At 36.3% G+C, this 26,423-nt stretch overlaps 1 protein-coding gene and 1 pseudogene across 1 annotated transcript in view; both read left to right on the top strand.

Annotated features, from left to right (window-relative positions):
• Positions 1-26,423, top strand: part of MARCHF6 (membrane associated ring-CH-type finger 6) — a 75,307-nt gene that overhangs the window by 30,544 nt on the left and 18,340 nt on the right. Inside the window, exons 8-21 of the mRNA XM_045566320.1 lie at positions 753-814; positions 1,408-1,440; positions 4,004-4,055; positions 7,585-7,643; positions 8,921-9,001; positions 9,239-9,307; positions 9,388-9,462; positions 10,366-10,500; positions 13,594-13,713; positions 14,484-14,584; positions 17,926-18,063; positions 19,448-19,652; positions 21,827-21,896; positions 24,878-25,059. Coding sequence (XP_045422276.1) covers positions 753-814; positions 1,408-1,440; positions 4,004-4,055; positions 7,585-7,643; positions 8,921-9,001; positions 9,239-9,307; positions 9,388-9,462; positions 10,366-10,500; positions 13,594-13,713; positions 14,484-14,584; positions 17,926-18,063; positions 19,448-19,652; positions 21,827-21,896; positions 24,878-25,059 — 1,382 coding nt within the window. The remainder of the gene's footprint in view (positions 1-752; positions 815-1,407; positions 1,441-4,003; positions 4,056-7,584; positions 7,644-8,920; positions 9,002-9,238; positions 9,308-9,387; positions 9,463-10,365; positions 10,501-13,593; positions 13,714-14,483; positions 14,585-17,925; positions 18,064-19,447; positions 19,653-21,826; positions 21,897-24,877; positions 25,060-26,423) is intronic.
• On the top strand, positions 10,507-12,765 carry LOC123648485 (annotated as a pseudogene).

Raw genomic sequence — 26,423 nt, forward strand, 5'->3', positions numbered from 1 at the left:
TGTCACCCAGGCTGGAGTGCAGTGGCACAATCATAGCTTACTGCAGCCTTAAATTCTTGGGCTCAGGTGATCTTCCTGCTTTGGCCTCCCGAGTAGCTAGGGCTATAAGTGTGTGCCACCATGCCCAGCTAATTTTTTTAATTTTATTTTTTGTAGAGAGAGGTCTTGCTTTGTTCCCCAGGCTGGTCTTGAACTGCTGGCCTCAAGTGATCCTGCTGCCTCTGCCTCCCAAAGTGTTGGAATTACAGGCATGAGCCACAGCGCCCAGTCCCTATTCTTTTGCCTTTAAATCTTTCAGTGGTTTTTCCATTATACTGAAGAATAAAATAAGAGCCAAACTCCACATTCCTCTTGTATGATCTGATCCCTTTCTGCCTTTCCTTAATTGTCATTCAGAAAGTTCTACTCCGCTGGCTTGCTTACTTTTCTTAAATCTGCCAGATTCATTCCTAACTCAGAACTACTGAATTCCTCTCTTTCATATAACCCTGTTTTATTTCCTTTTTAGTACTTATCTCCATCTAGGATCATCTTATTCTATATTTAGGTGATCTAGGATCATCTATATTTATTTATATGTATGTTATGTAGTCTTATTCATTGTTTAACAAGTAAATACTCAGTATGGAAAAATTTTAAATGTGGTTTAGCTTCTCAACAACAGCTTACTAAGTACTAAGTTAAAAGAGTGTATTTTATTATTTTTAGTTCAAGTACCATCAGTAATCTTTAAACTGCAATTATATTTCCAGATGACATGAACTGGAATGCTTTAGAATGGGACCGAGCTGCAGAAGAGCTTACATGGGAAAGAGTAAGTAAAACATTTTTCTATCAGGCATCCTGGTGTTTTAATCCTAAAATGTATTTTAAAGTTGGGCATATTTAGATGTATGAACTAAATTTGTAGTTACATTTGATGAAAACAGTTATCAGAATTTTAATTTCTCGAGAAAATGAAGTGATATGCTGTTTGTGGTGAAAATTTTATGACACTGATGGCTGTTTTTTTATCTTCTGGCCTTTTGATATGAACCTTACTCCATTTAAGGAATGTTTCACCTGAAATTGTGGACTTCTGAATAATGAAGGAACAATTTAAATTTAAGTAGTATTTTCATGCTTCAGTTGACAAAATAATACAGTTCTGTCATGAAATCTTGACTGCCTCTATATCTTATACAAGAATTAAACCCAAGATGGAATTTCTTTAGACTGTATAATCATGACTTAGAATAAAAGGAGACAAAATATTCTCATAAACAGTAAATTTTTTACTCTGAAAATGATAGGTAGTATTGGAAAGTAGTGGGTGAAGACTGTTTAAAGATGTTGAAAGGAAAATTAGAATAGAAAATCCTGTTGCATCCTGGATTAATGCACATTATTATTACTTGTTTATTTTAGATGCTAGGACTTGATGGATCACTGGTTTTTCTGGTAAGTAAAACTAATTCTTTTTAATAACAGAATTGTGGGTTAGTTATTTATCTTAGTAACTTAGTAACTTCAGATTTACAGCATGTGCTGTGTTTTTATACTAAAGGTCAAAATGCCCATTGGCTTTTGATTACTTCATATGTTGAAGAAAGTATATTTTGTTTATTGAAAATATTGGAAAACCATAAAGGAAATACTATTTTGAATTATCATAAAATATTTGATTTTTAGAAAAGAAAATGAAATCCAAAGTTAATGGTAGTTAAAAAGAACTTGCGTCTTTTAAAATTCCATCTTGCAGTGTTTAATGCCTGTACCAGGGAAAGCAAAGCAGTTTTGCATATTTTCACAGTGATAGCCCCAGGCTGATCTTAGGCTTCTGCTGTTCACACAGCACCACTCATCTCTACCTAGGCACTCTGCCTTATTAGTAAAGATTACAACTCTAAAGTGAGGAGCAGTTCTTTAAAGGAGAAACGATGTTTTTAGGTCCTGTACTATAAAATCATGTGCCATTTGGGAATTTTAAATAGGTGAGGGTATCAAGTTGACTTTGGCTACAGGTAGCAGAACCTCTGCTGATTGAAACAATAACATAACAGTAAGTCCCAAGGAAGAATGGGTTCAAGGAGTGCTTCATCCAAAGGCCCAACAATGTCGTCAAAGACCCAAATAATTTCTGTCTCCTTTGCGTAGTCAGTGTTGACCTTTTCCTCAGCTGGCTCTAGATGGGAGCTAGAAGAGGGTGTTGAAGTTAGCAGTGTGTAGATTTTAAGAAACATAGCTGGTGTAATTCCACCATTTAGTGGAAATATATTAATGAGCTTTTAAGTTTGATCACAGTCAGTGAAGAAAGGCATTTTTGTCCCTTCATCGAGTCCTCATGAAAGAATGACAGAGGTTATTGAGGCAGTGGTGTAGACTCAAACCAATTTGAATTGTTGGAAAAACCGTTTGCAGGAAGACTTCATTACTTCAGTGAAAGATATTTAATGTGTATTTCGTGCCAGCTATTGTGATAGTTACTGGGAGATTCAGTAATGAATGAAATAGGGTCCCTATTCTCAAAGATACTTTATATAAGAGTTTAGTAGAGGCCAGATGCAGTGGCTCATGCCTGTAATCCTAGCACTCTGGGAGGCCAAGGCGGGTGGATTGCTCAAGGTCAGGAGTTCGAGACCAGCCTGAGCAAGAGCGAGACCCTGTCTCTACTAAAAAAAAAAAAAAAAAAAAACAAAGAAATTATCTGGCCTACTAAAATATATATGTAGAAAAAAATTAGCCGGGCATGGTGGCGCATGTCTGTAGTCCCAGCTACTTGGGAGGCTGAGGCAGAAGGATTGCTTAAGCCCAGGAGTTTGAGGTTGCTGTGAGGTAGGCTGAGGCCACAGCACTCACTCTAGCCCGGGTAACAGAGCGAGACTCTGTCTCAAAAAAGAAAAAAAGAGTTTAGTAGAGATAAATGAACATGTAAACAAGGAACTTTAGAGGTAAGTGTTAGAGATTTGATGACCAAAAGTATATATAGGACATAAGAAGGGCATAGAAGAAGGCTTGGTCAGGTCTTTCTTAGCAGAGGGTGGGAGTATTTCAGCAGGAAATTTTTAGAGAAGATAACTTAGAGGTAGAGGCATAAAAGATGTTGGGGATAGGGAGAGTTTTTGGAGCCCTGAAGGCAGAGAAGCAGAAAAAATTGAGCCAGTAGGGTGAGTGGGACTGTGGCAGTCATTTCTTTTAGACAAACTAGTCACCCTTCTTGCCAATTCGATTTGTGTAAGATAAGGGGACCTGACCAGAGAAATCCTTCTAAAAAGATCCTCGGAAGGATCATTTAACTTGATGGTTGGGGAAGGTGGCAGGTCCAGATGAGTGGGCTTGAAAAGTCTGCTGAGTGTCACCATGGCGCATGGCTCAAGTGTCTCTGACATGGCTAGAGGAATAGATGGATAGCCGTTATCTTCAAGGTGACTATAGAACTGTGGGAGTGGATAAGATGGCCAGGTGCGACAGGAACAAAGAAAGCCAGGGCACCATTGGGAGAGGAGGGACTAGAGGAGATCAAGCTAGAGTTTTCCAAAGGGGAGGCAGCCAAGCAGTAGTGACCGTGCAGAAGTCATGAAAGCAGAATGGATATTGAAAGACAAGCACAGTGTAGTCTCTATTTAGTATGTTGTTTATAATTAATGTGGCTTTCAATTTTTTCCATCTGGAATTTTTCAGTATCATGTGATTTTAATGAAATCTGGTAGTCATTTATGAAAATCTATGTAGTTTGTGGTAGATTATGAATTTCTAAAAAGGAAATGCTTATAAATTTATTTGATTGTTTTTTCCTACATGTAATTTTATGAACTTTGAGTTTTAGTAGGCTTAGTTTTATGAGCTATCTAATGAAAAATGAAAGTTGCATATAAATTCTGGATTGACATCTCAAAATTGTAGAGAGAAAATTTCAGTCTTAGCTCTTTTCAGTATTTAGCTATGGCTAAATAAGTGAGGTAGTTCAATTAAACATTTGTCAAATATTAATTGAATATGCTTTATTAATGCTTTTTTCCTTTAGGAGCATGTCTTCTGGGTGGTGTCTTTAAATACACTGTTCATTCTTATTTTTGGTAAGTTGTGTTTGTGCCTTTATTTTTTATAGTATTATGGTTGAAGTTTTCTAGGAGCCTTGTTACAGGTTTTTTTGTTTTGTTTTAGTATAGGAGTATTAAGGAATATATGAAAATAGTTGTTGGTAGGAATCCTATATAGGAAGACCCCAGACATACAGATAATCTCCTGAACAACCCTGACTGCAATTACTTACCTGTTTCTGCTTCTTTTGGGCATTTCCATCTCTTTTTGTAAAATGTGGTTTTAGACTAACTTGAGAATATACAGTATCCCACCTCCACAATTAATTTTGTGCTGATTATCTGTGTGCTCTTCCCTATGGTAGATCTTGTTTTCTGTGGTCAAATTCCTGACCGTGACCTTCCAGAGACCCTGGCTTGTGACCAGAGATGGATGTAGGCTTGTATGGAGATAGTAAATCTTCCCCAAGTGTGAACTCCCCTTAGAACCAGATTCCAGCACATGCAAAATTACTTCCAAACACTTTTCCAAGTGCAGCTCTGAGAATTCTCTGACATTACTCCATAGTCCCTCCCACTGGAAGTAATTAGGGAATGGAAGGCATGGTTTGTGGAGACGGGTTGACAGAGGTTTTTGTGCTATAGGGTAAAGATAAGGGAAACTAATGAAGTAAACCAAGGCCTTAGAATTCCATTCCTGCCTTTCTCAGGGGAGAGGAGGTGGAGTCTAACAGAATAGGGTTATTGTTAGGTGTGCTATGTTTTGTGTCTCAGAGACCTCAGGCAACATATAACATATCTCTGTATAGAGGTGATCTTTGAGAAATTCCTTCTTTAGTGCCTGTGAGTTACACTCAGCTCTGCTGAAGAGAAGGGGTAAAGATTTCTCAAGGCTTCTTCCACCAAACTCCAAGTTATTTGCTCTCTGTTAGGACTACAGAAAGTAGTTGTCCTTAACAGGGAACCATATGGTCAGATAGGCTTGGGATATTTGGATTGAGGATGAGACAAAAAAAGTGATTTCTGTATATTATCTATAAAAGAACAAAAGAAATTTACACGAAACACAAGAAAATTACATGTATCTTGTTGCAACAGAATATTTTGAAAAACTTACATTGATTCTTAATTTTTAGTAGATACTTAGGATGTTGCAGATTTAATAGAAAGCTCATTCTTTGTTTCCCTTTGCATGTGGGAGTGTCTATATTATTCTGCATTTATTTTTCATTATGTAAAGTAATTCATATGGAGACTGTGAAACTATTTTTATCTTGACCAAGTTTTTTTTGAGAGAAAAAATTATCTATAGAATTTACTCTTGCAGAAAAGCTTAATGCTAAATTAATCTTTGGAGAAACAGGTTACCTTTAAATCATGAATTATACAAATAACTTTCATTTATAGAAACCAAATCTTATCTAAGTAAATTTATTTCTAATCCAACCTCCTAGGCTTGTACTATGAAAAAAACTTTATCTTAATTAATTTATGCACATTATATAGTTAGGATCTTTTGAAATGAAACAAGTTCTCTTCCTTTAGGAATATACTTTTTCTTTTAGTCATTGGGATTAAGCACACTCATGTCTCTTTTGTGCATGCATTGCTCTACTGGTAGTTTGTTACAGCATTTTTTGGCTCTTTTGGTCATGTACTTTGCAGAAATGTAGCCTTACAAAGCTCCAGTCTCCCAGTAGAAGGGAATGATCCTGAGAAACTGATCTTAATTTCAGGATGCCTTTCTAGTAGTTGCTGTGTAATGTGATGGAAATTAATTGTTGCAACTGGTGTTTAAGGATAATAATTACATTTGTAAATAGAGTTAAAACTTGAAAATTTTGCCCTCTCCCAGGGGCCTAAGTTGAGTCATCCTCAGAAGGGGGTATGAGAACAAAATAGGCAAAATTCTACATGAAGTATTTTCTTACCCCTTTAAATTTCTTGTTCTTTATGATACACATAATGTTAGTTAGTAAAAGAATATATGTATATGGTTTATGAATAAATTTAAATATTTTGAGAATACATGTTCAAAAAAATTTCTACCTGTGGAGTAGTCAGAAAAGTTTAGAGGCCATATCCATAATAGGTTCACTCTAACTTTTGTCTTAATGATGGAGTTACCCCTTTCCCTACCTAATAATCTATGCGATTTAATAATTTCTGCCATAAAGAAAAGATAATTAAATTGTATTACTAAGAATAAAGTAAAATTTGGCCAGAAAAATTTGAGCAAAAGAGACTACAAAAATTCTTACTATGCAAATTTGAAAGATATTTTCTTAATTATAATATCATTATTGTACCTTATAAAATTATCAGAATTTCTTTAATATTTCCTAATAATCCATCATATTTAAAATTCCTAGGCTGCCCTCTTAGATGCCATTTTGCATATGAATCGTTTGATTGAATATCCAGAAAAGGTCCACATATTACTTTTAGTTGTTAATCTTAAGTTTTTTTTAAATCTAGAATACTCTTTTCTTTTCCCCCAACCCCCACCCTGTATTGCCATCGATTGTTGTCAAGATGAGATTAACTGTTCTTGATAGTGTGTCATGTTCTACATCTGTCCGACTGCTTTTTTGAACGTCCTCTGCTTTCATCCTTTGTCTCCCGTGTTTCCTGTAAACTGGAAGTCCGATCTAAGGGCCTGATTACATTCAGCTTCAATGTTTGGGACAGATTCTTCACTGGTCACTTTGCCTCTTGATACGACATACGAGGAGGTATATGATGTTGGATTATCCAGTTTTATCAGTGGATTCAGTTGATAAACTGAGCCTCTATCATAGATTTCATTTTTCACTTTACCATCAGAAAGTAATCTAGGGGGCTATGATATTTTTAGTGCTGTGGAAATACACAGTGTCCCATCAACCTTCCATCCAGTGATTTTATTAGCCCTTGATGATCCTTGCCTGAATCATTTATTTTATTAGGTATGGCAAAATGATAATTTTTAAATTGTCTTTTTTACAGTTATTAGCTGGCTTTTCTGTAAAGAGGAAGAAGAAATGCTTATCAGCTAGGACTATTCAGTTAACCTGAACTTGTTTGCCCAGGTGACACAGGACAGATGCTTAATTTTTTCCTTTTAATTATCAGTTTTCAGTGTAAGGAGTTGGTGCATTAACTTCTTCCATTGATATGCTACTTTGAAAACATGAAAGTGTTTTCTGTGATGTTTTTTTCTTTTTGTAGTTATTATTGTAGGCTTTCCCTTCTTTGAGCATTTTAAGCTAATGGGTTTGTATGTGTTCAGTGTTTTTCCATTGGTTTTGATCATTATTATTTTTGATGCTCATATCATCGTCTCTTTGGCCTGTGACACTCTCTTCACAATGGTTTCTGTGTCCGTTTGACATGGTCCTATTAGACCTTGATAACTTTGCTGTTCTCTGGTTATAGAGAATGCCCCAGGTGGCATATTTTTGGCCCAGTTTTGGAGTCTTACCATTTCTCCCAGAATTCCTGGTTCCTTTTAGCAGGGGATTGTACTAGGAGAGTTCATTGTATTGATATTGAAGTTTTCATTGAGTTTTTTCCCCCCTTTTAGCATTTTGCCCATACCACATTGGTCATTTCTCCCTTGTTGGTTTGGGATTTGAAGAACACGTGAGTATAATACTTTTACAAACTTAATTTTGTTAATTACCCCCAAATTTGATATTTGCTGAGTAAGTAATAATGTTGTAAAGAGTTACTTCATTTCTCAGTCTGCCTTATTCAAAGGAATAGCTAGCCAACACTGTCATCTCATTCTTTTAAAAATAACAATGGCTCAAAAGATAGTGGTCATGGTGCTGGCTAATGAAGATGTGATCTGAAATCCCATGATGCACTGTCTGCACTTTCTGTTAGGTGGGCCCAAGGCCTACTGCAGGAAAGGTTCCCAAAGGCTGATTTTCCACCTGCTGCTCTATGAACTTGTGCGTCCCCTTCTCTCTCCTTCCCCAGGTGTCCCATAGTAAATTTAGAAAAGTAACAATTTAACAATCAATTTTTAAAAAAGGAATAGACTATCTTGGAATGATGAGCTGTAGTGTTTTCTAAATAATTTGCTTGTAATTATTTGCAGGTAATTCCTGTTATGTTTTGACATTTTATGGTTGTTTTCCAGAGGTAGATAAATTTTTAGATGGATGACTGCTTCTCTCTTGGAGCCCTGAAAGGATTTAGTCTTTTAAGGAAGAGCTGGCTAAGTGGGATCTTCTGTTCACTTTGTGTATAGGAGTCCTGAGAGATCACATTCTGAAATGTTCTGATATTTAATACGTTTCTCTGATTCTCAATAGTTGAAGGCAAGAACTTGAAAGGTTCAGATAAATGTTTTGATAAATTTTGACTTTCCAAACTAATTGCCTCTTGTTTTCTGAAACTCAGTAACCAAATAATGCAGATGGGCAGTATTTGTTACTATCCACACTCTTACAGTCTGTAAGTTGAGAAGGGAACAGATTGGAGAGCAAGGGAAACTTAAATAGTTAAAATTCTACTGTTAGGAAAGGAGGTGGCTAGGATGTTACCCAGCAGGTGGGCGACTTGAGCATATGCAGCCGCTCTAGCAAATCTGCTTTAGAGTGAGACTGGAGGGCAGGCCATTGTATTGCAGTCTTCTTATTTTTGTAAAATTTAATTCACTTTACTGCTCTTTTCTCTTTTCTGTGGAAAATGTTATTTTTAAATTTTTCATTTTTTAGTAATATATAGCAGCCAATGGGAGAGTCTGGTTTTCAGAGAAGTCATCCAGAGGGGATTTTACAGTTATTTTCTAGTTATAAATTGTCTAGATAGTTCACTTTTAGTTATTTGGATTGTTTAATACATTGGGAAAACTGGGATGTAGGCCATGTGGTAAAATTAAATTTTATTTTATTTTTTCTTATTTACAGGTCCAAGCATCTCATTTTGAAGGCCTAATCACAACCATAGTTGGGTATATACTTTTAGCAATAACACTGATAATTTGTCATGTATCCTTTAATGAACCAACTTGAGTATTCAGTAATATACATACTGAAGATTTGTTCTCATTAATGGCGAAACTTTTCTCTCTCCTTGTCATCTTAGTAAAAGTTGTAGGTATTTGTAGTCAGAGTGAGTGTGGACAAAATGTCAAGTAAAGTGTTCTGTCTGTCAAAAAATATTAAGTAGTTACCTGTTTAATTGTACCTTTAAATGATCAGTTTTTCCTTGACTAGATGCTGTAGGGTTTGGCAACTCTTGTTAAATTTCATAGGTCTCGTCGCTTACTGGGAGTCTGCTATATTGTTGTTAAGGTAATTCCTGTTACAAGTTAAAACTGGAGATGATTTCTGCTACATTTGAATTATATTGATAACCTTTATTTTCACTTAAGGTTTCTTTGTTAGTGGTGGTAGAAATTGGAGTATTCCCTCTCATTTGTGGCTGGTGGCTGGATATCTGTTCCCTGGTAAGTTGAGTTTTCATTATCATACAATCTCATAATTTCAAAGCTTCACAAGAAGTTTTTAGGTTGAATTCCTTTTAAAGGAAAGTAAATATTTGATAATTTGCATATTGTTTCTGAAAATGTATCACTGTAAGAATCTTAATGTTGTTAATTTTTTCTTGAATGCCTGATTTTTTTGAGGCTTTGTGCAAATTTTTGACATTAGGATATTTTGACCAGAAATTTTCTAATATCCAGTGGAGAACTTCATTACTCATTTTGTTCTAAATTTTACGATAATGCCAAGACATTTTATGTGTACACACACACACACACACACACACACACACATACACACGCACGCGCGCGCGCACACACAGGCACACACATATAAGGAATAATTTGATAATGAGACTATCTTTGAAATAATAAATTCAGTCGTAACAATTTGTTTTAAGAAAGATGCTCAGCCTCGATTATAATCTTTAATGGCTATTAGTGATAATGAGTTTTGATTTTTCAAAAATATTTTATATGTAGAAAAGCTGCCTTTGGTTCTGAGATAGCATTTACCCCCATACCCTAATAGTAAAACTCTTTAAGAGTGCAGACCTGTAACCAAGAACAGAAGTTCTTACATTAATAAAAAATGGTTCTTTCACAGAATTAGTGTTAGTAAAGCTCTTATTCACCAATTGGTTTATGATTTATATTTGAAAATTTAAAAATGTTACATGCCTCTTTGAAGTAGTATCCAATATTTTATATAGTCCTGTGACATCATGAAATGGCATTAAGAGAACTGCAGTCCTAGAATATCATACCTTACGTGCAAGTAATTTATTTTTTTCCTAGAAGATGGAAATGTTAATTTGGCAAATGTAGGTGGTACAGATCTCTCTTACCTGTTCTCTTTTGGCTTAGGAAATGTTTGATGCTACTCTGAAAGATCGAGAACTGAGCTTTCAGTCGGCTCCAGGTACTACCATGTTTCTGCATTGGCTAGTGGGAATGGTGTATGTCTTCTACTTTGCTTCCTTCATCCTGTTACTGAGAGAGGTAAGCATACCCTACAGCTACTTGACAACTGAATTCCAGAGGGAACTGAGGGAAATGCTAATATTGTACATTTATGAAAAGGACTTTTGCTTTCACTATCAGTCATGCCTCAGTATGATGATTTCCTAAACCATATTCTCTACTGTTTTATTTTAAGAGGGAATAACTGGTAGGGGACTTTGGTTTGATTGCTTTAAACTGTTTTCAGTTGTTTTTCTCAAAAATTAACAAGTTTTAATATTTCTATCTGTAATCAGTTATGAGTTTGAAAGATGATTAAACTGAGGGAAAAAATTAAATAAGAGCACTTGTTTTACCTGGTGTCTATTATAGCCATCCTCTAATACAAACTCTTGAAATTTTGTGAGATGTGAGCCTATCTCAGACTTTATTCAAGGAAATGTAATGTTGGAAATATCCAAAGGATATGGTTTTGCAGGATTGAACACGTAAAATGGTTTTGAAGCAGGTACCTTAAGTGTAGAATTATAGTGAGGATCTTTTATGATTCCAGATCACTTGCCAGATGGGTGCCTTTACTACTCCTGTTTTTGGAATCGGGTTCTGATTTTAAAATGGTGAAAGCAGATTAGTATTTGATTAGTATACGTCTTAGCTCAGTCACTCCCTAAGTATTACTGAATGCTCACTATGTGCCAGACACTATGCTGTATATTTGGTGGTAGTGGTGAGAAGCAAAGACATGGTTCCTGTTCTCAGTTTTATAGCCTGGGAGTGAATACAGCCGTTAAACAAATCAGCTTACCGCACTGGGACTGATGATGGAGATACGCAGGGCAGGGAGGAGCAGGCTGACAGTTTCATCTGGAACGGAACACAGAAGCACAAAGGCAGAATGCCATTCAGTGTCCTTTGCTCTTTGAAAGATTTGAGGAGGAGGAGAGGGATGGTCAGGGGCCAGAGCATTCTCCTGAATCATACAGTGTAAGTGAGTAAATTCTGTTTGCGGATAAAGCTTGGTTACAGAGTGGAGAGAGTGAGGAGGCTGCGTCTGGCTCCCGTTCTCACAGATACTGTAGTACATTGAGCTCTGTAGAGACAGCACTGGGACAAGTGAGAGCCCGACGGGCACTGGGTGACTCCGTGCCTCTCTGAGAAATAACTAAACATGGGCAAAGGAGATCAAAATGTCATCATATGCATTCTTTGTGCAAACTTGTCGGAAGGAGCACAAGAAGCAGCACCCAGATGCTTTGGTCAACTTCTCAGAGTTTTTTGAGAAGGGCTTAGAGAGGTGGAAGACCATGCCTGCTAAAGAGAAAGGAAAGTTTGAAGATATGGCAAAGGCAGACAAGGCCCGTTGTGAAAGAGAAATGAAAACCTGTATCCCTCCTAAAGGGGAAACAAAAAAGTTCAAGGATCATAAAGCACCCAAGAGGCGTCCTGTAGCCTTTTTCTTGTTCTGTTCTGAGTGATATGGAGAACATCCTAAAATCAGAGAACATCCCAGCCCATCCATTGGTGATGTTGCAAAGAAACTGGGAGAGGTGGAATAATACTGCTGCAGATGACAAGCAGCCTTATGAAAAGAAGCCTGCAGGGCTGAAGGAAAAATATGAAAAGGATATGGCTGCATACTGAGCTAAAGGAAAGCCTGATGCAGCAAAAAAGGGAGTTGGCAAGGCTGAAAAAAGCAAGAAAAAGAAGGAAGAGGAGGAAGATGAAGAGGGAGGAGGAAGATGAAGAGGGAGGAGGAAGATGAAGATGAAGAAGATGAAGATGATGATGAATAAGTTGGTTCTAGCAGTTTTTTTTTCTTGTCTAAAGCATTTAACTTCCCCTGTACACAAAACTCCTTTTAAAGAAAAAAAATTGAAATGTAAGTCTGTGTAAGATTTGTTTGTAAACTGTACAGTGTTTTTTTTTTTGTATAGTTAACACACTACTGAATGTGTCTTTAAAATTGAAATATAAGTCTGTGTAAGATTTGTTTGTAAACTGTACAGTGTTTTTTTTGTTTGTTTGTTTAGTTAACACACTACTGAATGTGTCTTTAGCTAGCCCTGTCCTGGTGGTATTTTCAGTAGCCACTAACCTTGCCTGGTACAGTATGGGGGTTGTAAATTGGCATGGAAATTTAAAGCAGGTTCTTTTTGGTGCACAATAAAAATCAGTTATATATGGGGATGGTAGTTTTTTCATCTTCAGTTGTCTCTGATGCAGCTTATGTGAAATAACTGTTCTGTTAACTGAATACCATCTGTAATTGCAAAAAAAATGTTGCAGCTGTTTTGTTGACATTCTGAATGCTTCTAAGTAAATACAATTTTTTTATTAAAAAAAATAAAGCTTACGTTCTTTCTTTGAAACAAATGATTGAGACTAAAGCTAGTAATGTGTTTTTAGAAGTTGTAATTATATGTGAACTTGAAATTACATTGTTTAATGATAAATGTTTTATAATGAATTTTTCATTCTATCAATGTGGTTTTTTGTTAATACAGAATCCTGGTATTTGGGAGTTAAAACCTTGGAGATTATATATTGTAACCCTCTCATTTGAAAGATAGAGAAATCTTTGGGAAGATTAGATGCTTTGCTGAGACTAATTCAATGAGTTTGGACCACACAGGATTAGTATCCAGACTCCACCATTACTCCATCACCTACAGCCTCTTGGATGATGATCTTCATTCAGAGGGGGAAACATAGATAGTTTTCTTAAATTCATAAAAACACCTCTGGGAAGTGTAAGACTGAAGTCAGATCTTCAATTAAGGACGTTTATACATTGCAGCATAATCTTTTCACCAGATGATAAACATAGTAACAGTTGTATTTATTTAGTTTTTCATCTCAGAGATCTAGATTTATTGACAAATTGGACTCAATGAATGTTTTTTCCAGTGAATGATTAAAAGCATCAAAGCGTTCAGTGAATGGTCACAAGACATCAAACATAGGGTAGTTTCATACAAATTAAGGTTTAGGAACTTCTTTTCTCAGGAAAACCATATGAATTTTAGATGGTCAGAATAATTTTAGGTACTTATTTTTCTGTTAATGTTTTAGCCCATATACAGAACCTGGAGACATTTTTGAATATTTATAGTATTTAAAATATATTTGCAGGTACTTCGACCTGGTGTCTTATGGTTTCTGAGGAATTTGAATGATCCAGATTTTAATCCAGTTCAGGAAATGATCCACTTGCCCATTTATAGGCATCTCCGAAGATTTATTTTGTCAGTGGTAAGCAGATCCTTTCATTGTTTTTTGAGTAAAGTGTGTTACCCTTTAGTTTTGTTTCATCAGGAAGGCTGCTAGAGTATATTGAATTACTTACACTTATCTAAGCCTGTGGAACTCAGTTTTCAAGTAGCTATTTTATTGGTAACTTTGTTAAAATAAATAAGTGATGGTTAATAAAGATGCCTTCTAGTTCTCTAGTAGTATAATTGATTGCCAAATTATGGTCCTCTAAATTACATTTAATTTGCATTTAACCAATGGAGTCTTATTGCTGCCTTCTAAATTAAATTCTTAACAGAAGCATCCCAAAGTTTCTTCCCCACCTGGGAGAAGAAATTACCTAGTTAAAATCTAAGTTTTTCTAAAATAAAATTTTAAGAGCAAATTATGCCCTTTGGAAACTTGATAGCGCCATTAACATGGGTCATGTCTTAGATAGTTATAGGTGATTCATTAAGTTGCAGGTATTTTTGCTCCTTCATTGTAAGTTTTTATCTCCCTCCTTACATACCATGTAGTGATTATCCTTTGTCGCTCCTGTTTTAGCCTTTGTGTCCTAGATGGCAGATCTTTACATTGAGAGGAGCAGCCATCTCAGAAATCCATTTTTATACAAAGTGACCCAAGAATAGTGTGTAGAGTGGAACACCTGGGCTCTGGGTGGATACAGGCCTGGGCTGCATATTGGCTGAGTGTGTTTAGATGTCCACCTGTCTTGCATGGGAGTGATTGACTCTTACAGTGGTGTCACGCACTGTTTCTTACTGCAGATTGTCTTTGGCTCCATTGTCCTCCTGATGCTTTGGCTTCCTATACGTATAATTAAAAGTCTGCTGCCTCATTTTCTTCCATACAATGTCATGCTCTACAGGTAAGTTTTAAAAACCCAGAATAGCTTTACTAATTTATTCTGTTAGGGATTTAATATTCAGATTACATTAAACATTTGAAACATTCATTTCTTATGGGTATTATTGGAAATATCTGGCAGTTAAATTTTGCCATATTGTAGACCATATAAACATTAGTTTAGTAGTTACATTTTCCAATGGAAGACATTTATTTTTCTGCAAATATAATATGCATTTGTTGAGCATTGAAATGTTTTGCCATACCTAATGTGAGTGTATTAGTAACATCATCTTTATTTTGAAAAACACATTATGAGGAATGAAGCCAAAGTTACACGTTTAATTATGAATTTAAAACAGGATGCAAGGCTTGTAGATGGAAAATTTTTTTGCTTTAAAAACTTAAGTCACCAAAAAAACCTAACCTCTACCACTCATCCTGTATTCCCTTTCTTAGGGATTTGCATTATTCCCAGTCATTATTGCAATTGCAGGCAAATTGGATTTCTTTTTCAAATTTACTTGGTCTTTAAGTCTTGTCAATTCTGATTCCTTAAAATCTCTTATTAATCCAACTTTTTATTTGCCACTTACCTTAGTTTAGGCCTTCCTCTTGCTCTCTGCTTATAATCCCTCAATATCTCTGCCTCTAGATTTTCTGAAAATTTGTTTTACCCCTTGGTTTAAAAGTTGTTAGCAGTTCCTCCATAATCTACATAACAATATCCAGGTCATTTAAAATGACATACAGGATTGGCACAGTCTTACTTTGCCTTTCCAACATCTTGTCCCAGCATTGTCTGACTTGAATTCTTCTCTCCAGCCGTGCTGTAGTGCCTGTAGTGCCGTAGTGCCTGTAGTGCCGTTGAGTCTCCCCAGAATCGTCTCAGCTGTTCTTTGTCTTTCCCTGTTTACAGTGGCCTCCTCCATATTTGACTGGGAAGCTTTTGATATTCTTTCCCAAAATTCAGATTAAGATTTTATTTTCCCTAACTAGAGTAAATCATCATTCCATCCTTTAGAATTGTCTCCATTTTTGTAATATTTACCTCTTTTTATAGCACCTGTTACATTATTTTATAAATATTTGTTTTATCAAACATGGCAGAAATCATATCTCTTTTGGATCCTCATCCTTTGCACAGGAATAGGATTGTTCAAAAACAAAAGATATAATTATTGTTGCACACAAAGTAAATTTGTATTTCATTAAATTAGAATTGGCCAGTAGATATATGCTGATTCCTTAAAGTGGTGGAAAAGATGCTAGTAAATAATTTAAGGCCAGGCGAGGTGGCTCACGCCTGTAATCCTAGCGCTCTGGGAGGCCGAGGTGGGTGAATCGTTTGAGCTCAGGAGTTCAAGACCAGCCTGAGCAAGAGCGAGACCCCGTCTCTACTAAAAATAGAAAGAAATTATATGGGCAACTAAAAATATATATAGAAAAAATTAGCCGGGCATGGTGGTACACGCCTGTAATCCCAGCTACTCGGGAGGCTGAGGCAAGAGGATTGCTTGAGCCCAGGAGTTTGAGGTTGCTGTGAGCTAGGCTGATGCCACGACACTCTAGCCTGGGCAACAGAGTAAGACTCTGTCTCAAATAATAATAATAATATTAATAATAATTTAAAATGTAGCATCAACTTACAGCTCTTTAAATTGTTACTCTTTTGTAATAAAACTTTATTTTTCTACACTTAGGATTTTTGTAGATTTGGAGGATGGTTTTCTAAATTTGACCTTTAGAGCATATGTAATATGTATTTGGGTACAATCATAATGAGAACCCAGCATACACAGGTCTAGCTTAGTATGTTGTTGAGAAAAATCAATTATGGTAGTCATTTACACCTAGAGGTTTAGCAAAGTTTGTGTGCTATATATTAGTTTATTCTTCTACTCAAGAACATTGAGAGCCCATTATATGCCAGGTATTTTTCTGTGCACTGGGGACATAACAGTAAACAAAACAGAATGAAGAAAAAGTCTCTGCTCTGGTGGATCTAACATTTTAGTAGGGGAGATAGACATTAAAATAGGTAAAATATATAATATGTCAAATGCTCATGAGAGCTATGGGGAAAAAAATAAAGTAGAGAAAGGAGATAAAGAGAGTGGTCAGGATGGGGTTGCAATTTAGGAAGAGTGACTGGTAAAGACCTGAGAGGGTGACCGTTGAGGAAAGCCTTGAAAGTGGTGATGAGGGGTGAGCCATGTGGATCCTGTTGCAGAAGGCAGGTGCAGCAGCACCCAGATCTGTTTGAGGAGCAGCAGAGAGGCCAGTTTGGCTGCAGTAGAAGGGGGAAGGAAAAGTTGTTGATCCTGAAGGCATAGAGGTCATGGAAAGCCTCTTAGCCTAATAGGCTGTTGTAAGCCTTTTGGCTTTTACTTAGCTGAGTTGGGGAGCTCTTAGGAAAGCTTTGAGCAAAGGAGTGATCTAACTTAGGTTTGAAGAGGATCATTCTGGCTGCTATGCTGAGAAGAAACTGGGTCGGAGTCACCAGGTCAGGAAATGCAGTGATCCATTGGCCAGCTAGGAGGACGATGCAGTGATCCTGGTGAGAGGTGAGGGTGGCCAGTGGAGGCTGTAGAAATGGTTAGGGTTTAGAATATTGTTAAGATACAGTTAAAAGAATTCTGTAGCTGTTTGGATGTGAGGTATAAAGAAAGGAGTCAGGGATCAAAGTTTCTGTCTTGAGCACTTGAAAGAGTGGAGTTGCCATTTACGGAGTTGGGGATGATTGTGGGAGGAGCAGGATTAAAAGGGAAGATTGGGAATTTAATATTGAGCATGGTCAATTTAAGATGTCTAGGACATGTGGATGTGAAATGTTGATTTGGTACTTTGAATACACAAGTTAGGAGTTAGGGAGGATGCCTGAGTAGGAGATAGAAATGTATAGAAATGTGATATTAAAAGTCACGTGAGGGTCACATTCACCCAGAGAGTGAGTGTAGATGAGAGAAGAGAAGACAGTGCCTGGGGCCCTTCGGTATACCCAGGTTGGGGGGCAAAGGAAATAATGAGTCTTGGAAGCTCTTCAGGGAGAAATTGTTTTGAAGAGGAAGGAGTGACCAGTTGTGTAACATGCTACTAATATAGCAGATGAGGTGAAAATCAAGACCTGACTGTCAATTTAACAAAATGAAGGTCATTGGTGACACTTACCAGAAACAATTTTGGTGGAGTTTGTGAGGAAATCCTCACTGAGTCCTAGAGAGCATGGGAGGAGCAGTAATAAGGGCAGTGAGTTTATTCGGTTCTTTAAGGAGTTTTGTTGTAATCTATTAAATATTTAATATAGTTTTAATGGAAAATAGAACTGACATTATAAATCTTTGCTTTTTGTAATTGTCTTAGTGATGCCCCAGTGAGCGAACTGTCCCTCGAGCTTCTTCTGCTTCAGGTTGTCTTGCCAGCATTGCTTGAGCAGGGACACACGAGGCAGTGGCTGAAGGGGCTGGTGCGAGCGTGGACTGTGACCGCTGGGTACTTACTGTGAGTATGGGCATGCCTGTCATTTGTGTCCATTGACTAACCTTTCTAGAAAAAAATATGTCCTGGCCAGGCGCGGCGGCTCACGCCTGTAATCCTAGCACTCTGGGAGGCCGAGGTGGGCGGATCGCTCGAGGTCAGGAGTTCGAGACCAGCCTGAGCAAGAGCGAGACCCTGTCTCTACTAAAAATAGAAAGAAATTATCTGGCCAACTAAAAGTATATATAGAAAAAATTAGCCGGGCATGGTGGCGCGTGCCTGTAGTCCCAGCTACTTGGGAGGCTATGAGGCAGAAGGATTGCTTAAGCCCAGGAGTTTGAGGTTGCTGTGAGCTAGGCTGACACCACGGCACTCACTCTAGCCCAGGCAACAGAGCGAGACTCTGTCTCAAAAAAAAAAAAAAAGTATGTCCCATGCCCATTCAAGAGAAATTAGTTTTAATAAGAGACAATATCTGCAGGTGTGTATAATACTTATTTCTGAAATTAAAAAAAATTTTCGTATTCATCCTTTTATAGAGAATGTATGCATGTTTTTGCCCTTTTATAAGTTTGTTGCTGGTCCAGTTTTTTTCATATTATGTGTAACACAGTTAGTAAAAATATTTTAATGCAGCAAAAGGAAACCCAACTTACTTTATTTAGAACTCAGAACCTGGTAAATAAATGAGTTCTTCTCAGATTTGGTTTCTCAATCATTTAGTCAACATGTTGTAGTTTTTTTTTAAGCTTTATATACATATTTAAAAGTTGAATATTTGGAATTAAAAAGGTTTTCAGAAAACATTTGGCATCCTGTAGCTATCTTAACATGAAATACAGGTTTGGTTATGTTTGGTTGTACATCTGTCGTTCTCTAACTGCTCAGTCCCCCAATCTCATTTTTGCCTTAACTGATGTATAGCTTGAAGGTTTTAGTTGAGCTATATGTCACAATAGACATAGTAGTCATCTGTACAGAAGAAAAGAAGTTTGGGTTTTTTTCCACCCTTAATATCCTTACAATCTGGTGCACTATAAGTATGTACTTACATCTTGTACTTCTAACTACTTACAGGTACACTTGTAACTATTTTGTGCATTGTATGTATTTTTTTCAGTTACTGATTTCTTCTCACATACTGGCTGAAGAAAACATAAAGTAGATTGAATTTGTGGGGTATTCTGTAAGTTCCTTAACATTAAATTTAGAGGAGTTTAGGTAAACCAGGCACCAACATTTAGACCACTTGGTAATAATACTGTGTACGGATTCTACATGTATGTTTTCTACCTTTGTAGAAAATATTAAGAAAATAAGTCTCATGTCTGCTGTTTTGTTTGCTTATTTTTTTGCTGTTTTATTCTGACCGGAAGTGAAATGTTTCACTTACGTAATTTTTGCACAGGGATCTTCATTCCTATTTATTGGGAGATCAGGAAGAAAATGAGAATAGTGCAAATCAACAAGTCAACAATAACCAGCATGCTCGAAATAACAACGCTATTCCTGTGGTGGGGGAAGGCCTGCACGCAGCTCACCAAGCCATACTCCAGCAGGGGGGGCCTGTTGGCTTTCAGCCTTATCGCCGGCCTTTAAATTTTCCGCTCAGGGTAGGTACTATAAAGACTCAATCAGAAATAGAGTCGTTTTCAAATTTCTATTGAGGATTGGTACTGTTAGTGTGGTACCACGCAGTCCTCTGTGTAGGTATGCCTTACACATTCCTGACAAGAACCCATGTTTTATTACCTTCATTATGTAACATAATATATATAAATGACCAGGTAAGTTTATCAAATTTTAGAAATGGGTCATAGAGTTGGGATTCCATGGGCTCTTGCTCTCTGTTTAAGAGGAAAAAAGACCCTAAAATAAATAAACTAACATTATTTATATTATTTCAGTTATGTGTCAGGAACCATAGGAATGGGTATTTCGATATTTTTCTTCCACTTACTCTCCACTAAAATACTGCAAAGTATGGGTGGTAATTTCGTGTTTATAGCTGATGAAACTGAAAGCCAGGTTGATTAAGAAAGCGCCTATTCCATGGTCTTTAAACTAGTAAATGATTAGTCTGTGATTCAAAATTTTGTCAGAAATGTAAGCTGATGGCTACTATATGATTACAATGAAGTCATCATTCATTTATATTCAGTCTGATATATTTTAAATGCCCTCTAATAATGATATGGGCTTGTGAATCAGATCATTTTGAAATTTGGGCAGGTTATTTAACATCTCAGCTTCAGTTTCTTTTTTGGTAAAAATAGTTATCATAATACCTTTGTGTATTATTTGTGGATCAAATGGGTTTAATCATTCAGTCATGCAGCAATATTTTTGGTGCCTGTGAGGGTATAGAGAGCATATGAACAGTCTTTGCCCTGGAAGAGCTTGTCTACTTAAAAGATGAGAAAACAAACTGTGGCAGATTTGGGTTCTCATGGTGGGTATTTACGAAGGGTGCTGTGACTGCCTCAATCAGGGGCCACAGAATCTTAGTGTGGGCCCAAAGGAGTCTCTATGGAGGAGGTTGTACCTGAACTGTTTTAGAAGTTGAGAGGCCAGTCAGAGAAAACAAAAAAAAAGGAAAGCGGGAAGGGCATTCCAGGCATATGTCAGGACACGGGGACATTAGACATGGTAGGCTTGGAACTACAGATAATCAAATATATTTATATGTGCTAGGGAGAAGGGGAGGGGTGAGAGGAGCAGTGGGAGATGAGGCTTTTGGCTGGGCAGGAACCAGACAGACAGTGGAGAGTCTTGAACATCTCTGCACTAGTCAGCATTCGCTGAATTGTTCTTCTGCTTCTTTGTCCCCTTGAGGGACAAATCTCTGTTCCTGATGCAGAGGCTTATGCTGGAGGACTTTGCTGCATAACCCTGAGGGAAAACAGCAAGGTCATTTTTTCCCTTATCTCTTAATCTTGAAAGCAGACCTCATAGTCAGTTCCCTTTTTCTTTTTCCCTGGTCTTTACTGAGCCCTCTGAGCAAAAGGTATTTTCTGGCCAGACCACAGACAGAATCAGTAAGGGTTTCCTTAGGCAGTTAAAGCTGACTAAGTCTATTGAGTTTTGTCGTCTCTCCTTCTCAGGCTTCCCACCAGAGCTCTGTGCCGTGATCTTGTGGAGATGTATCTAGATAACAGGTAGAAGGCAAGCTATAGGTGCTGCCTTCCTCCCCAGGGAAATTGTTTCCCTCCTCTCTGTGTGGTGTCTTTTTATCTGTACTTCTCAATACAGGAGCACTAGCTTATGTGGCTATTTACATTTCAATTTAATTAAAATTAAATAAAATTAAAAATTCCATTACTCATTCTCACTGACCACATGTCAAATGCTCAGTAGCCACACGGAGCTAGTGGCTACTGTATTGGACAGTGTGGATCTAGACATTTCTGTCATCACAGGACATTCTAATTGGATAACACTATTTGATTAAAAGGTGAATATTTTTAATTTGTAATGTTTTGTTTTAATTAATAATAAGGGAATATTTAAGCTGAATATGTTTTATTTTAATGCTCTCTGATTAAAAACATTTGTTACTTGTGGATGTATCTGATTATGTGAGAACGGACATTTATTTTCCTTTTGGTCTAAATTATAGGTAACTTTACCAAAAATAAAAATTTCCTTTTTATGTGAAATCAAAGAAAGCCTGGAAATAAAAATACAGACAATTTATTTTTGATGGGAGAATTGTGTTTTGGAGGTTTATCATAAAATATATTGAGCATATGTGAACCATTCATGTATTGTTTGTTTTGCCTTGCAGATATTTCTGTTGATTGTCTTCATGTGTATAACATTACTGATTGCCAGCCTCATCTGCCTTACTTTACCAGGTATGAGCTTGTCCTAGCTTTCAGCTGATAGCATCTTTAAGATTCTTTTTTTTTAAAGTTACATCTTGCTGAGATGTGATTTTTTTTTTCATCAGATATAAACTTGAAATAGTTTTCCTCTCATGTTTAATTGAATATGGGATATTGACCAATTTAGGACTCTTCATCTTACTGGATTAATTTATATTGGAGCACAGGAGGACAAAGTCAAGATATAATTTATGATTTGATTTTGGAAAATGTACTTACAGTCATTCATTTTTCATGGATATTGTCTTATTACAATACTCATTTTCAAAAAATCATCTGTATGATTTAAGTCATTTCTTCAAGCGAGTCTTTTGATGTTAATTATGTTTGTTCTCACTATGTAATTATCTTTCCAATCCATTGCATATTGTTGCTAGAGAACATTATGAAGCCAGACTGTTTCCCTTTATTGTTTGGTATTCACAAATACTAATCTTCCATGGCATTGAGTTTCTACTGAAGTATGGCAACTTCAACTAAATGTTTCTTCATCTAACAAGTAAGATGCTGTGGATGAATATAGTTGTATATAGTAGCTTGTCATCTTCTCCAGAGGGCAGGGATAAATGGGGGTAGAGTCCAAAGCCAGTGACAAAGTGGCAAAACCAGCTTGTTTCTCCCCTGCCTTGCCTTTATTGTTGATGTCCAGCTTGAAAATTCTAGATGATATTAATATGTGTCAATCATTTATAAGTCAAATTTTTATTGAGGGCTAAAGCTGGGAAAGAGCAACTAGAAAAATTAATTTCAATTGTTATTTCTAAAAAAGAGAGAACATTTTCTAACTTGTAGGAATTGTGGTTTTACCTTAAACTGGTAAAAATAAGGATTATTTTTTTCCTGCATAATGATTTTTGACCTTTAGAACTTTGCTCTTAAGTTAACTACTGTTTAAATCACAGTTGTTAAAATGACAGTCTGATTAACCATTTTAATGCAATACAGTAAACATTGCTGAGAACACTTAGTTTTTGAACTTAGGATAGTTTTATAGTTGTGGTTTTTATGTTCGATTTTCATGTTTTATCAGAAATATTTAACAAAACAAAAAACTTAGTGTTTTTCTGTTTGTTTTTTTAAGAGACAGAGTCTGTCTTTGTCACCCAGGCTGGAGTACAGTGGTGCAGTCATAGCTCACTGCAGCCTCAGGTGCATCCTCCCAACTCAGCCTTCCAAGTCGCTAGAACTACTGGTGCGTGTCACCGTGCCCAGATAATTTTTTATTTTTTATTTTTGTAGGGGGAGGGTTTCATTATGTTGCCCACGCTGGTCTTGAATTCCTGGGCTCAAACAATCCTCCTGCCTAGGCCTCTCAAAGTGCTGGGATGACAAGTGTGAGTTGCCACGCCTGCCTAGGAAACATAGTTTGAGTGCTTGAATGTGGCAAAAGAGTAATTTAGTTCCACTAAACATTGTTAAATAAATATTTTCCTTGATCCAGTTCTACCATCTAGTGGAAAGAATGCAGTTATTTTTAATTATAGGATGTTGAGACTTATACTATACATTTGGGGTCATGAGGATGCTATTTCTTCCCCATAGGGTACTCTCTGGAACTACAGTTTAACTGATGTTGAGTTACTACGAACTAAAAACTAACCCTGTCTTCTGAAAAACACTTTTTTGACTAGAAGTAGGTCAAGTGTGGAATAGAAAGTGTCCATTAAATTTAAAACAAATGAGAAATCCCCCAAACCAAAAAACATAAACCCTAGAGTAGAAATATGTTTAGAACACTAGACATTTCTACAGAAGTTTAAGTTCTGATTTTGATATCTTCAAGGATGCACATGTTTATTTCATGTAATATATTTATGTATTTGTCTTTTTTTTAAAAGAGTTATTTTTACACCCAAGCTATTTTGTGATTCTGCAGGAAGTCCGTGGTTATCAGCATATGCCTTGTAAGACTTGACTGTTGAGCTGCTTTAGTTTGATTTGGAAGTAGTATAGTTTAGTGGTCAAGAGCATGAGCTTTGTCAGGTAGACATGCATTCAAACTCAACTCCACCTGGTATGACTTTGATTGGGCAGAGTTCTTTTGCTGACCCTTAATTCATAATCTTTTAAAATGGAGGTCATATCTATGTTGAAGAGGCAGGGTTGTTGGAAGGATAAATGAGATAACATGTAAAAATGATCAATATAGCCACTAGTTCTTTTTAGGTGTTCAAAAATAACACTATATTAAGAAGGCAGTTCATAGGGGGAAAATGCACTAGAAAATTGGGTCTTGCTGTTCTTTCTAGCCTTACTGAGAAGTAATCATGTAAAGAATGTTACTAAATTATATAAATGATCTTTCTTGCTGGAGAGATTATTGTAAGTACACTGTAGAATTTATTTCTAACAACTTTTTTTGTGAGGCATTGCCTTAGCTCTCAAATCAATTTATTACATTCCAGTATATTTATATGGTCTCAATTTTTGTCTAAGAAAATTATTATGGCATTCTTTGATGATTGTGCTTTAAAACATTATTGTACCCCACTCCTTCAGTTTTCTGTCTTGCCGAATGAGCCAGGTGGAAGAAAATTACTCTACATTATTTGTAATGTTCACAGCACAGCACAAATACTAGAAAAGAAATTCTCCCCTTTTGTCCTCTTATGTGCATAATGAATTCATTTGGTGATGAAAACAACGAAAACAAAAACGTCCTCAAAAGTTTTTTCAGATGGAAAGAACAAGTAATTGGCAAGGTAAATCAGAGTGCATATCCCAGGAGAGTTCATCCCCATTCATTGACTGCTGTGTTTTCGTTGTGTCTTAATCAAATAATTGTGCACTATTTAGGGTCTGTGGTTTTTGTCTTTTGTATTTGATGAAGACATTAATATATAAAAATGTGTTATCTTTCTCCTAATGTGAAAATACTAATAGAAGAGTATCAAGATCACCATTCTCTTTACCTAGCCACATGTCTCATTTATCAGCCTTTCTATTTTCAGTATTTGCTGGCCGTTGGTTAATGTCATTTTGGACGGGGACTGCCAAAATCCATGAGCTCTACACAGCTGCTTGTGGTCTCTATGTTTGTTGGCTGTCCATAAGAGCCGTGACAGTGCTGGTGGCATGGATGCCCCAGGGACGCAGAGTGATCTTCCAGAAAGTTAAAGAGTGGTCCCTCATGGTAGGTTTCTGTAATAAAAGATGTAACTTATCTGTTAGGAGTAGTGAATATTTTTCCAGTCATTTTTGAAAATCTTTTTTATTCACTTGTATCTGTTTCCTCATTTTGTTGATAGTATCAAGAGAGGTTTTTTTGTTTGTTTTGTTTTAAGGAATATTCCTTTAAGAGATAGTAGCTTTCTGGTTTATTCTGAGATCCACAATCCTACATTCAGATGTATTTGAGAGTTGAAAAACATGCTGCTAAGTGATCCAGTAAGGCCCTTGAATAAGTAAGTAATTAAAAATTAGAAAAACTTATTTTTGGAGATCGATTGCATTTTTAAGGAGTGAGCTGTTCTGTAGAATTTAAGATCAAATTTGTTTAAGTAGAATTTTCCTTCATAGATATTTTTTCTAAAATTTGATTTTTTTGATCTATTTGAATATGTAAAATCTTGACTTCAGGATGTCCAGTCAGTGTTTTTGGGATAATATTATAAATGGGATTTCTTTATAGTCTTGCTAATTCAAGAATGTTTTGACTAATATGAAAGTGTAATAAGTAATGGAAGTTACTTCTCTCAATAAAGAACTTGGCTACCACAAATGTAGGATTAAAAAAACCCCCCACTAAGATGATTATCCAAGTGTGGTGATTTATATATGTATAAATGTTGTCTACGACTGGTAAATATGTTTAGGCCACTGTATATGCCTTTTCATTTGTGTGATTAACTCTAGTTTTGTATCTGAATTTATATTTTGATTTCACTAGAAGTTTAATATCCATTTATCTGTCAGTGTTGAAGAAAAACCTAAAATCTATTTTTATAGTCAGAGATTATATATTATGAGTGGAAGGGTTTAATTGCTATTTAATCCATAAGATAATGAAACACTTAACTATATTTAAAATATGGAAACCAGCTAATGCAGGTTTTCATTTCATATTTTTTGATATCATCACAAATTGTTGTGCAAGTAAGCAAGTACTGTGTCTTCTATACACACCATATTTAGTCTCTTGTTGAAACAGGTGTACTCACTAAAGCTACCTGAAGAAAAAGAGAGGTCTTCAGAATCCAAGGCCACTTTAAAGACTGATTTCTTTGTCAGGATTTTGTAATTACTCTTTGGTATTATTTCTTTTTCTCTTTGTGTCAGCTTTATTCTCATTTTGCCATTTAGTCCAAATTCTAGAGCTATAATTTCTAATACTCTAGCCATGTGGCTAAATGGCTACCATATTGGACAAATGGATATAGGGCATTTTTATCATCATAGTAAGTTCTGTTGGATCACCCTGTTCTAGAGGGAGGCCAGTTTGATCAGCTTTATTAACTAATTAGAATTGTGCACAGCCCTTCTCCTATACCAATCCAT

This window comes from Lemur catta, chromosome 12 (assembly GCF_020740605.2).
Source record: "Lemur catta isolate mLemCat1 chromosome 12, mLemCat1.pri, whole genome shotgun sequence".
Lineage (NCBI taxonomy): Eukaryota > Metazoa > Chordata > Mammalia > Primates > Lemuridae > Lemur > Lemur catta.